Here is a 13,838-nt window from a genome sequence, read left to right as displayed (position 1 = left end):
AGTCCATGTTTATCTCCCAAGTCTCATGGATCACCCACCTATGTATGTCCTCTGCTGTATTGTGCCAGCCACTTGTTTCCTGATTAGCAGAGTGCTATTTCCTATTTCATGCCCTATGCCTCTGCAGTCTTTCCTTCTACTTAAAAATACCTCCTCTATTCCTGCTCTGAATAACTTACTTCCATTCTTCATTTAAAACTTAGTTTCAGTTGATCTCTGCAGGAAACTGTCCTTTCCTCCTTATCTCAATCTTATTTAAATGCCCAACTGTCTTTGTTGCCACAGTACCCAAGGTGTGTATTATGGCAGTCATCATAATGTTTAATAATTATCTGTATCTTCCTAAGTTGTACATGTTTCTTTAGTCTTATCTGTCTTATCTCCCTCTTAGTCCACTGGGTGTCACATAGTACTCAAGAAGTATTTAATGACTACATTCCAGGGAATCTTCATCAATGACCCTCTAAAAGAACCAGCTCTCCATTCAAAACCAAGGAGTGCTGCAGAAATGGTAAACATTCTCATTCTTCTTTGTTTAAAAAGATACCCAATATTCTGAGGCTCCACCAGTGAAATCAACTTCATATCCACTGATTAGCTTTCATGCCCTGAGTCTCTGGGAAAGATGCTACAAAATCAGTATTTTGTAAAAACTCATAAAATACTTTGACATCCATCATTTCATTAGTGGAATGAAAAATGGTGAAATGACAGAAGGATTGGGGCAAAACAGAGAAGCTCTAAGGTAGATAATGAGCAAATCAGTGGGGTGTATAATATCTGTCTACTGCCATTATACACCTTCAAGGAGAAATTATATGTTGAATGGAAGTCCAGGACTTACCTGCTGCCACTAGATTGCTGATATTTCTATCCTTGTTGAAAGAAGATAGGTAAAAGGATTCTTGGAGAGCTTTTCCACCATTTTTTCTGTCATGATTCCCGACCTGGAAGGAAGGAGGTCTTAGGTCACCCCTACCCATACATGTTGGGAAATGGACAGCATGATTCTCCTTATGTGCTAGAAGTACCCTATTCTGTTCAGGTGCAGAGAGATAGGAGGCAGGGTGTAATGAAGAAAGCACCACACTAACAATCAGGCATCCTAACTAGTTGTGTAATGTTAGGTAAGCCACTTGATATTTTTGCTTCCCAGCTTCCTCATTTTCTAAAATGTGGGCAATTGGTTAATCTTCAGTGCTGTCTTTTCCCAAAAAATCTTTATCTGTCACTACTTTGGATGTTTCTATTACTTCCCCTACCACTGAAACCATTTTCCCATTCACTCCCAAACCATGTAAGGTCTCAACCATGCCCCCTATGTGGCATAAAACTGCTACCTCTAGTACTCACTGCTCCACTTCAATAGCCACAATCTTACTTAAATGCTAAGAAATAACAACGGTGCTTATGATTCTGAAGAAAAAGAAGGACTTAAAATCACTTTCAGCTTGAGCTGAATAGGGACTCTAAACTGATAATTTAGGATGTAAAACAGCAAATGGTTCTAGACAATCACTTAGTCAGTTGTAGTTATTTATGACTATTCACCTTAATGGAAGAGTCTAAGAGAATACAGACAACCCTAAACAGTAGACAACCTTCAAATCATTTATATGTGACTTGGGTAGTACATTGGTACTTACACTTGAATAACACTGATTTTGCTGTCTTCGGAGTTTTAGCTAAATTATAAAGTATATTGGGGAGAAGAGATTTAAAAAGAGCTGGTTTATTTCATTATGTCCTCACCATGTCCACCTATGCAAAATTTTTCCCTTCATTCTTGGAGAACTACCATCAACTTTCATATTTATGTAAAATACTAGCCTAAAATGGATTGCTCTGGATTGTAATATTTACTTTGTCTTAACATTTTCATTATATGAACTCTGGCATTGGGGAGTTTATTAAAGAATATTTGGGGCTGCAAGCTGCATTAAACAACAAAAATAAACAAGGAGATGGCAAGTATCCTCAACACTGACTTTATTATTTACCTGGCTTAATGAACATGGAAAATAAGAGTTTTATATGATTTAACTGGCCACAGCTGATCAAGGGTTGGTTTTCATATAAATGATGAATAAGAAAAAGCAACATGGTATTTAGCATTTTAGCAAAACATGCAGGAAGATGTTTTCCTCATGGTTAAGCAATTCAATTAAGAAGCAATTGCTGTGACCATAAATTTTAAGCAAATTAACCTTATGTTCCTTTATCTTTCAGACTCCAGCTGACCCCTCTAGATATCTAATAAGCTTCAAAGCTGGATGGAAAAGTTACAGATTAGTCAGTGACAAGTAGCAGTTGGGTAGGTAAATAATCGCCCCTATCCAAATATTACCATGTAACTGAAAATAATTATTTAAATTTGATTTAAATGATTTCCTTAGAATGAAAGATTTCATGGGGTTAGAGGAATAAATTCACTTACTGGGATGGGTCTGAATCACTTCCTTTTCGTTTTCTTGGGAACTCTATCACATGGGGGCTGAGGGATCCAAGAGCTGTTGGTTTTGTCCATTGGCTCATATGACTGGAAATCACAGGAGAAATGCACTGGTTCTCATCTATCAGTATCCTGTCTATGAGAGATAAAGCATAATAGGATATCTATTTTTAACATTAACTTTTACTTTATATATATCCCTCCACATGTTCTAAATGGTTTTTCTATCTTGATATTTTAAAAATATCAACTAAATTACAACATAGAATGAAAGACAAACTATGTACACTCAAATACTAGAAATGTATTTACTAGTCCATATTTTAAAGCTGACTTCCCTCATTGAATTGTAAAAGAATTGTAGAAAATAGGGAAAACACAAAAAAATAGAAAGGGAAATCAAATGTCACCAACTGATGCTATCATTTAGAGATATTTCCCTTTGGAATTTCTTCCATAGTTGTTATTAAATTCATTGAAATCATAGTGTACAGGGACGCCTGGGTGGCTCAGCGGTTAAGCACCTGGCTTCAGTCCAGGGCATGATCCTGGAGTCTCTGGATCGAGTCCCACATCGGGCTCCCTGCATGGCGTCTGCTTCTCTCTGCCTGTCTCTCATGAATAAATAAATAAAATCTTTGAAAAAAAAAAAGAAATCATAGTGTACAGTATATTCTACTTTAGTTACAAATCATTGTGGTAATGTTATAGTGCTATTACAAATTCTTTATAAGGGATTCTAATGGCTGTACAATATACCATCATGTAGATGTGTCATAGCTAAACATTCTTTAAGATTTTATTCACTCATTCATTGAGAGTGTGCAAGTGCATAAGCAGGGAGGAAGAGCAGAAGGAGGGCAGTCCCAAGCAGGCTCTCCACTTAGTGTGGAGTTGGTGAAGGGACTCAAGATCATAACCTGAGCAGAAATCAAGAGTTGGCTGCTTAACCGACTGAGCCACCAGGGTGCCGTGCTACTTAAATATTCTTCTATTATTACAATCTATGTTTGTTCTAACTATCACAAATATGTACTGTGGTACATAAAGCTTGCTTGGTTAGCATCCCAGAATAGCATCAAAAGATGTGGATATTTTTAACCCTAAGTTGCAAAATACGATAATAAAATCCTTTTTGTATAAAGTGTGATTTATTAAATGTTTTATGAAATATAAAAATCAGAGTAGCCTATAGTCTAAAAGTGGGCCTCCCTGTCCATGATGACTCAACTGATCCACCCAGGTGCCCCAATTTTAATCTGTATTTTTAAAAAAGATTTTATTTATTCATGAGAGAGACAGAGAGACAGAGGCGGAGGGAGAAGCAGGCTCTATGCAGGGAGCCTGATGTGAGACTTGATCCCGGGACTCCAGGATCACGCCCTGGGCTGAAAGCAGGTGCTAAACCTCTGAGCCACCTGGGGATCCCCCTAATCTGTATTTTAAGAAACTAGAAAAAGATCAGTAAAATAAATTCAAAGAATTCAAAGAAAAGAAATCACTAATACCAGAAGTGTTGAAATACAATACAAACAAGTGCATATCAAAAAGCTAAACATAGATTCTTCTAAAACACTGAAAATTGTAATAACTCTGGCAAAACTTTTTAAGAAAAAAAGATGACATAAATAAATATGAATGAACATGGGGTTATAATTTTAGATGTTCTAGAGATTTCAAAGACAGTAAAAATCTCATGAACAACATTCTAAATATTTGAAATTTTAGATGAATCCAAAAATTCTAGAGAATTTTAACAGAAACTGAAGCAAAAAGAAATAAAGACCTGAATATCACCATATTCTTTCTTATGCAACTATTCCAACATATACTAAAAAAGAAATACATTGGCCCCAAGTCCTTTTTTATGAGGCTTCCATAATTTCGAAATTAAAACCTGACAATGGCAGTATAATAAAAGAAAACTATAGGCCTCTCTCATTTGTGAACAAAGATACAAAAATATTAGGAAAATTCAGAAATGTATACAAAGAGTCACCCATCATGACCAAGATAGTTTAATTCCAGGAATCCAAGACTGGTTTAATATCAGTAAATAAATTAATATAATTTCTAACTAATGGGAAAAGGTGATCATTTCAATAAATATAGAAATATTAATGAGGAAGTATGGAAAGCATTCTATTTATAATCAGAAACAAGGACACCTTTTATTACTACCCCTTTTCAACACTATAGTAGAGGACTTGCCAGTGGAGTATGAAAGAAAAAAAGATATTAGATATAAGAATTGGGAAGGAAGAAAATTGTTTTTTGCTGTTACTGAGAAATAATATAGAAAATCCAAAATAATCAACAGATTATTAAAATTAGAAAGTATAGCATGTTGGCTGTATATAAAGTCAATATATAAAAATCAATTGTCTTTCTATTCACTAGTAACAAACACTAAGAAAATTTTCAAGGGGTGCCTGGGTGGCTCAGTCAATTAAGCATCTGCCTTCGGCTCAGGTCATGATCCCAGCGCCTGGGGATCGAGCCCCATGTCCGGCTCCCTGCTCAGCAGTGCGTTTGCTTCTCCCTCTCCCTCTCCTCTTCCCCTGCTCATACTTGTTCTGTGTCTCTCTCAAATTAAGAAACTCTTAAAAAAAAAAGATACAATTTACAATAATCTCAAAAAATAGAGTATCCAAAGAATAAATATAATAAAAGTATATAAGATCTTTATTAATTATAAAATTTTATATAAACATTAAAAAAGATCTAAGTAAATGGAAAGATAGGCCATTGCTAATGGAATAGAGGCCTCAATATCATAAAGACGCCAATTTTCCTAAAATAGATATGTAATCCAATTCCTCTCAAAAAATTTTTTTTCTGGTAGAACTTCACAAATAACATAAAATGCACATGGAAGTACAATGGGTCATGAATAGCCAAGGAAAGGTGAGAGGACTTGCTTTATCAGATATCAGGACATTACAAAGCCATATAATACAGTGTGGTATTCTTGTGGGGACAGAAAAACCAAAGGAAAAGTAGACGGGGCCCAGACACGTATATGTGGACACCTGCTAAACGTCTGAAGTGGAATTTCAGATCAATGTGGGGAAAACAGCTTTTTAATAATTGGTCCTGGGCCAACTGGCTTTCTGTACAGAAAAGAAGAAAATTGAACCCCCTACCTTATACCAAATATAAAAACCAATTCCAGCTGGAGTGAAGTCCTAAATGTAAAAGGTAGAAATGTAACAGAGAAGATTCTAGAGGAGACAATTTCTTCATTATATTGGTGGAGAAAGAACTTTCCAAAACATAAAAAGTAGAAATAATAAAGGAAAGATTGAACAATACAATCTTAAAATTAAGTTAATGTTGACTAAAAGACACCACAAAGAAAATGAAACCACAAGTCAGTCACAAACTGGGAAAAGATATTTGTTACACATATAAACAAAAGATTAATACCTAGACCATATAAAGAATGCCTTTGCATCAATAAGAAAAAGACCAACCCAATAGAAAACTGGATAAAAGACACCAGGCACCCTACAAAAGAATTTCAACAGTCAATACGCAAATGAAAAGATACTCAATCTCAAAAAAAAAAAAAAGATAATCTCATTAGTAATTAGGATGATCCAAAGTAAACTCTAGTGATATATCCATACCATGGATACAAAGTTTGAGGACACCAAGTGTGAGTGAAGATGTAAAGGAATGAGAAGTTTATGCTGTACTGGTGGGAACATAAAGTGCTCCAATCACTTTGGAAGCTATTTCCGTATTACCTAATAAAGTTGAATATTGCATATATGATTCAGCATTCCAGTCCCAGGTACATAGAGAAACTCCATGGATATTAGACACGTGCCAGAAATGCATTAGCAGCACTGCTTGTAACTGAACAGCAAAAATAAAAATCGGAGAAAACTGGAAACTAAATTTCCTTCAACAGACAGATGGTTTAATTACTAAATGAAATACTAATGGCAGTAACAATGAATAAAGTACTGATATCAACACGGGTGAATCTCAAACTAGTGATTCTGGGCAAAAAAAAGTCACAGCTAAAAACATACAGCATGTTTTTAATTTTTATTGTTTTGAGGATTTTATTTGACAGAGAAGGCGCACAAACAGAGAAGAGGGGCAGAGGGAGAAGCAGGCTCCCCACTGAGCAGGGAGCTCAAAGTGGGGCTCGATCCCGGGACCCCGGGATTATGACCTGAGCTGAAGGCAGATGCTTAGCCGACTGAACCACCCAGGTGCCCTGTTTATTTTTAATTAAAAACATTTTTCTTTGAGAGACTGCAACAGGTGTACAAGAGCAAGGAGGGAGGGGCAGAGGGAGAGAAAATTCTAAGCAGGCTCTACACCCAGTGTAGCCCGACAGGAGGCTTGATCCCATGACCTCAGATCATGACCTGAGCAGAAATCTACAGTCCCAGGTTTAACCAACTGAGCCGCCCAGGAACCCCACAGCATGTTTAAAAAAAAAAATAGAGAAAGTTCAAAAGTAAAACTAATATATATATATATTTTACCAATATCAATAGAGCTTGCCACACCATACAGAAAAGCAAAGTCAGAATTCTCTTTGGGAGAAGAAAAGCTACATCTGGATGCCATCAGTGATGGACACACAGGGGCTTCTAAGAAATTCATGTTCTAAGTCTTAACCTAGGTGTGAGTTCACAAATCTTTAAAATTCTTTAACATACACATAGGATTTTTACAATCTTCTGTAAGTTACAGTACATTTCACAATAAAGAAGTGGGGAGAATAATTCTATCAATGATTATTGACCACTTGGGAATTAAGTTTCTGATTTATGGAACTTGAAAACTTCTAGGCTTGGACTCTCTTAATTGGAACAATTCAGGATTACCAGACAACATGAGATTAATTCCAATTTCAGTTTGCAGACTTCAATCCAGTGGATTTTGAGTGACAGAGCAGTATCTGTCTCCACAGAAAAATGTGGGGAATTTCTTACAATAAATCACAAACCAATAGGAAAAATACAACACTAAACCATAGTTCACCCTGGTATATATAATACCAGACCCTCCCACCCACCTCCAATCCTCCAACATACTCAAGCAAGCACACTGTTTCCCTGTTATAAGTTCAAAACAAAAATAAAGAATTTTCTGCCTCTCATTTTAGGAAGCATGATCTCCACATTTCAATCCTACTTCCTAACCTTTAAAATAATTAATGGACCGTCTTTAGGCTGCCAAAATAATGTTCTTTTCACAAAATCAAAACCTAAAGCTCTAAGGGTCTTTATTTGTATGTTCCCTAGTGAGTATGGGAGTACTGCCCCATAATTAGCTATGTTCCATCAAGTTTAAGTTTGCTATGTCAGTAGAAGTATATTCAAAGCAGAGGGCTTTCTGTAAACAAAAGGAAATATGGGTTAGTGGGACTAATTAGTTCTGGATGAAAAGATCTGTTCTTTGGAAACAATTCAGCCTTCATGTAGTAGATTTTTGTTAGAAGGTGACTCATAAAGAGTGAAGATTTCATTTTTAATCTTCCAATTTACTTTCAGCCTCCACATACTCTTATTTAGATGAGACCATGTGTTAGGAATTGAAAGTTAATTCTGCTTTTCTACAACTCATTTTGAAGGGATATGCTTCGATATTTTGATATTGTCTTTCCTCACCAAATTGTCACTTCTCAATGGTGAAGATAATACATGTTATTTTTTTTCCAGAAAAATAGCATTTAGTTTATTAATACATTTCTATAATACTATTTTCCTACTTTTAAGAAAATACTAATATTATTTTATACCATTACTTTTTATATATTATATATATATATTTTATACATTATACTAATACTATTTTTAAATACTAATACTATTTTTAATAGTATTTTATACTATATTCCTACTTTTAAAAAAGTTTATATGCATATAGTTGACATGCAATATTACATTAGTTTCAGGTGCACAACATTGTAACTCAACATCTCTATACGTCATGCTCTGCTCACTCTAAGTGTAGCTACCATCTTTCACCACACAATGCTATTATAATATCATTGACTATATTCCCTATGCTGTACCTTTTATTCCTATTACTTATTCACTCCAAAATTGGAAGCCCTGTATCTCCACTCTTCTTTACCCATTTTGCCTTCCAACTGCCTTCTCTCTGGCAACCATCAGTTTGTTCTCTGTATTTATAGGTCTGGTTTTGCTTTTTGTTTATTCACTTATTTTGTTTTTTAGATCCACATAAGTGAAATTGTATAGTATTTATCATTCTCAATCTGACTTATTTCACTTATCATAGTATCTCTACATCCGTCAATGCTGTTGGCAAGATCTCATCCTTTTCTTTATGGCTGTGTGTATACAAATATATATCACATCTTGATGAATATATATATATGTATATATATATAGATGAATATATATATTGAAGAATATACATTCAATATATTCTTGTATATATAAGAATATATATATTCATCACATATATATACATTATATACATATACAATATATATATTGACTATATATATATATATATATATTCATCACATCTTCCTTATCCACTCATCTCTCAATGGACACTTGGGTTGCTTCCAGGTCTTAGTTACTGTAAATAATGCTGCAATAAACATAGGGGTGCATATATCTCTTCAAACCATGTTTTTATTTTCTTTGGTAAGTACCCAGTATAGGAATTATTGTACCATAGGATATTTCTGGGTTGTTGTTGTTGTTGTTGTTTTTTCAGGAGCCTCCATATTGTCTTCCAGAGTGGCTATACCAAATTATGTTCCCATCAACAGTGCACAAGGGTTCCTTTTACTCCACACCTTCGCCACACTTGTTATTTCTGGTCTTCTGATTTTGACCGCTCTGACAGGTGTGAGGTGATATCTCATTGGAGATTTGATTTGCATTTCTTTCTCTGATGATTAGTGATGTTGAGCATCTTTACATGTATTTGATGACCATCTGTAGATCTTTGGGAAAATGTCTACTTGAGGCCTGTAAGAGTGCTGACAATACTGACTCCATCTTTGGCCATGTTTGATCAATGGCCTCTCTTGGGGCTATGTGTTCTGGCCCCTCGGAGTTTAATATACATACCTTAGAGATGTCTGCCAAGACTGGGATGGTGGGAAGGCTTAGTTTGGCCTCCCATGAATCTGTTAGAGATAACACAGTCTTCTGTCTTTTCTGATGCACAGGTAATGTCACAAGATCTAATTAAAAGGTAGCTGTCAAACAAGTGCATGAGAGCCCTTTGGTCTCACTACAGTGCCCTTCTGTGTGTCCCCTCACTCTGTAAAATCTGTGAACTAAAGTCTGGACTTTGTGAGAATAACTATGCAGCTGCCATGGATCATCCTCCACCTGATGCCCCATGTCCGTAAGTTACCCTGAATAAAACTCTGTGTAAACTCTACAGAGTGGCCTGCTTCATTCTCCAGTCTCAAAGTGTCTTCTCAGTTTGGGAGATACTTGACTGTCCCTCCCCCACTTTCTAACAGGTCCTCTGCCCTTTTGTACTGGGGTTTTTGATGTTGAGTTGGGTAGTATGTGTTATTTAACTCAATAAAATAATTCAGTATTTAGATTGAACAATGATAGCATGCTTGTCTTTTACAAAGGTTTTAGTGATTTAAAATGACATTAGCATTCTGGGGATCCCTGGGTGGCGCAGCGGTTTGGCGCCTGCCTTTGGCTCAGGGCGCGATCCTGGAGACCCGGGATCGAATCCCACGTCGGGCTCCCTGTGCATGGAGCCTGCTTCTCTCTCTGCCTGTGTCTCTGCCTCTCTCTCTCTCTCTCTCTCTATCGTAAATAAATAAATAAAATAAAATAAAATGACATTAGCATTCTACATGCATTTCCCTGGTGATGGTCATCAGTATAATATTTTAAAGGTCTGTCATTCAGTATCAGTTCCTCAAAGATGAAAATAAATTGGGGAAAATTAGCAGCTGCATGGGAATCATAAGCAGGGGAGAACGAGCAGCCATTTGGTTTAGACTCATTTACAAAGGGTTCAGATTTAGGATTTGGCATTATGCTTGAAAGAAAATACATCCATACAGGCACACACACATTCATAGGCAATGGCAGGATGGAAAAAATAAGTTTTTTTCATACAACTTAAACTTTAAACCACTACCTAATTTCATTGAAGTAATGTGCTATATGTTAATATTTAAATTAACCTATGAATAACTTTGTGCTTAAAACAATTTGCACAACTTAAACATTTGCTTCTTAGTTTCTGAGAATCCATACTCCAAATCAGGTTCCCTAAATGGTAATGTCTTACTTAACCTCAAGACCAGGAATATTCAGATGCTGCTAATTGCCCCCCTAATGTCCATCTGCTGGTCCAGGATCCCATCCAGGATCCCATGAAACATTTAGAGTCTGTTATCCATCTTCAGTTTTCTTTAAAATGTAACCGTTTCTCAGTCTCCTTTTGTCCTTGAGGATTTTGTACAGTACTGGCCAGTTGTGCACAATGTCACCTAGTTTAAGCTCATCTAATATTCTCTCATAACTAAATTCAGGTTATGAACTTTTGTCAAGAATGCCACGAAAGTGATGCTATGTCCTACTCAGTGCTAAATGCTCACACTTTTCAATTTTATTGCTTCTGGTACTTTCCATTGCTTCACTGATATCCTGCTTTTCAGGATTCCAAAAGGTTTCAGCTCATAGACTGAACAGAGGCAGAAAAAAAGATTTAGGAGATCCACTGTAAATTCCAATTCTAGAAAGTTTTGAGGACCATATCATCTGTTATCCCCAAATCCTAGCACAGAGCCTGACACATAACAGAGTTTGTTGAAAGAGGAAACTATATTTCACTTCATTACCCCCCAAGACATTCAAAAGAGAAACTGAAAGAGATGTGAAATCCAAACTAACAGATTCACCCCCCTGGACTGCTGGTAATAATAAAATTCCCACAATAAGGGATATGCAGATTCTATTTCACGAACAAGTAGGCCTACTTCCTACCACTACTTCATTTTTACCAGTTTTTTCCCCTCCGTTTTTCCCTTTTTCCCCTGTGATATGGGATTTGGCAGTCTGAAGTAGCTTTCTAGAATAACAAGTAGTAACTGTTTTATAGGTTTGTGGTAATGCATTACAAGAGAAAATTAAAAAAAAACTGTTTATCACTACCATATTACTGTAAGATGCTTAGTCACATAATAGATAAAGTACTAATTGGTACTATTCATAAACAATACCATCTATAGGTAGTATTATATACAAATCATGAAAAAGCTTTTGCTCAGGAGAGTATTTAGTATTTATTAAGAGCATAATGTAACCTGCTGTCAAGAAGCTTATTATCCTTGGGGCTCCTGGGTGAGTCAGTTAAGCATCTGCCTTCAGCTCAGGTCATGATCTTGGGGTCCTGGGATCAAGCCAGCATCAGGTTCCCTGCTGAGCAGAGAGTCTGCTTCTCCCTCTCCCTCTTCTCCTCCCTCTGCTCATTTTCTTTCTCTCTCAAATCTTTTTTTTTTTTTAAAGAAGTTTATCATCTTGAATATGTGCACATGTAGGTGAAATTAGATCTAGAGGCAGTTATGAGTTTATGCTACAAGAACACAGACAGAAGAACACCTCACTCTATTTGGGGTGATGGGATAACAGCAACATTTTTTTTTCAGGCTAAAGGAACATCATGAGCAGGTGGCAAAACAAATGGATTCAGTAAAATCCCATGCCGTCATTAATAATGCCGTTTAGTTGTTGCATCAGTGAATACATGTCAGGGTCAAGTTTTAGAAAATGCATCTCCTGACAAAAGGTTAATGGGTAAAATTGGATTTTTTCAAAATAAATTTTACCTTCTCACATATGAAACAAAACACATACTAAATTGACCTATCTGACCAGAAACCGGATCCCCAGATGATTATTCACCATGCAGAAATGCTGATCACCTAGAAAATTCAAAATAAGGATGAGGCTTAGATTCACTGAGGTATCATGAAAGTCCCTCAAGATTTATTTATGTCTGAATTTTTACTATGCTTAGAAAATGCATGAAAGAGTCTCTCAGTGACCACCTTTCCTGAGTTGTCAATCCGAAGAGCCTACTGTGGGACGCTTGGGTGGCTCAGTGGTTGAGTGCCTGCCTTTGGCCCAGGGCGTGATCCTGGAGCCCCGGGATCGAGTCCCGAATTGGGCTCCCTGCATGGAGCCTGCTTCTCCCTCTGCCTGTGTCTCTGCCTCTCTGTGTGTCTCTCATGAATAAATAAAATCTTTTGAAAAAAAAAAAAAAAGAGCCCATTGAATGCTGAGGAAGAGCAGATATTTAGCCAGATTAGTTTCTGAAGCTGCAAAATATCTTACTCAAAATAAGGATAAAAGAGGGATAGTAAGATACAGGGGCATAAGTGTGTCATTTTTCAAATTCCCATCTGTTCTCAGAATGTGTGGACAGACCCTTCACATTGCTATTTTTGAAAAGTATTCAGACTCTAACACGTACCTTACTATTACAGAAAAATTGCTCCCATGAAAACCTGGTTTTCCCATGATTTCAGCCTCAGTGACCCTGGCAGAGGAGGAGAAATTGAGCTTTGATTTAAAGACAGGATGTTTACATGGGTCTACCTCCAGGGAGAAAAATGAAGGACCCATATGGATACCCAGACAAGGCCTGTGATAGGGATATTTTGCATCCACTAATAAATTGACATCCTGTTTTTGTAGGTAAAAAACAACAACAACAACAAAACAAAAAACAAAAAAACCCCACGACATTTAATGTCTCTTCCTACATGAGAGGGTTTTATTTGTGGCATCGCCACTATTCCTGTTTGTTGAAAAGTGCACCATCTTTGGTGAATGGATGTGGCTTGGATGAAGGAATTGCCAAGAAGTAATTCTAAGTTGTCGTCCAGGAAAGTGTTTATTTTTTTGTAGCTCCATTCAGTTGCTTCATTTGAAGCAAAGCTTTAGTTGGTATTTGCCCTTGTGAAAATTAATGAGAAACCTCACAAAAATGGAGTCAAGAGGCTCAGCAGCAGTGCTCTGAGGCCTGACCACTCCTCAGTTGGAGACCCAATAGGAAGAGGGTCCCTTTCTCTGCCCCTGGATACTATGGGACTATCTGCCAGCAACAACCTAGCCAATAAGAGATGGTCACAATCCAGCCAACGAGAAGCATGACACTGCCAGCCTCAGTTTACTCCAGGGGCCTTCCATTTATGACTGCCTTCCCCACTGCCCCCTTTCTGCTATGAAAGGGCACTTCTCTCCTTTGTGCTGGAGTGTCGTCTACAGTTTTCTGGCAGCTTACTTGTCCCAGATTGTAATTCTCTCTTATTCCTGTATCAACCCTCTTTTGTTAGTAAAATAACTGGTAGCTTTATTTTTAAGGTTAACAGGCCATTATTTAA

At 36.7% G+C, this 13,838-nt stretch overlaps 1 protein-coding gene across 1 annotated transcript in view; it reads right to left on the bottom strand.

Moving 5' to 3' along the window:
* Positions 1 to 13,838, bottom strand: part of ARNTL2 (aryl hydrocarbon receptor nuclear translocator like 2) — a 123,376-nt gene that overhangs the window by 80,880 nt on the left and 28,658 nt on the right. The window contains 3 exon segments of the mRNA XM_038577125.1: positions 845 to 858; positions 860 to 947; positions 2,438 to 2,588. Coding sequence (XP_038433053.1) covers positions 845 to 858; positions 860 to 947; positions 2,438 to 2,588 — 253 coding nt within the window.

Source organism: Canis lupus, chromosome 27 (assembly GCF_011100685.1).
Source record: "Canis lupus familiaris isolate Mischka breed German Shepherd chromosome 27, alternate assembly UU_Cfam_GSD_1.0, whole genome shotgun sequence".
Taxonomy (NCBI): Eukaryota; Metazoa; Chordata; class Mammalia; order Carnivora; family Canidae; genus Canis; species Canis lupus.
Note: the sequence above shows the minus strand (reverse complement) of the source record. Positions and strands in the feature narration are given on the sequence as shown.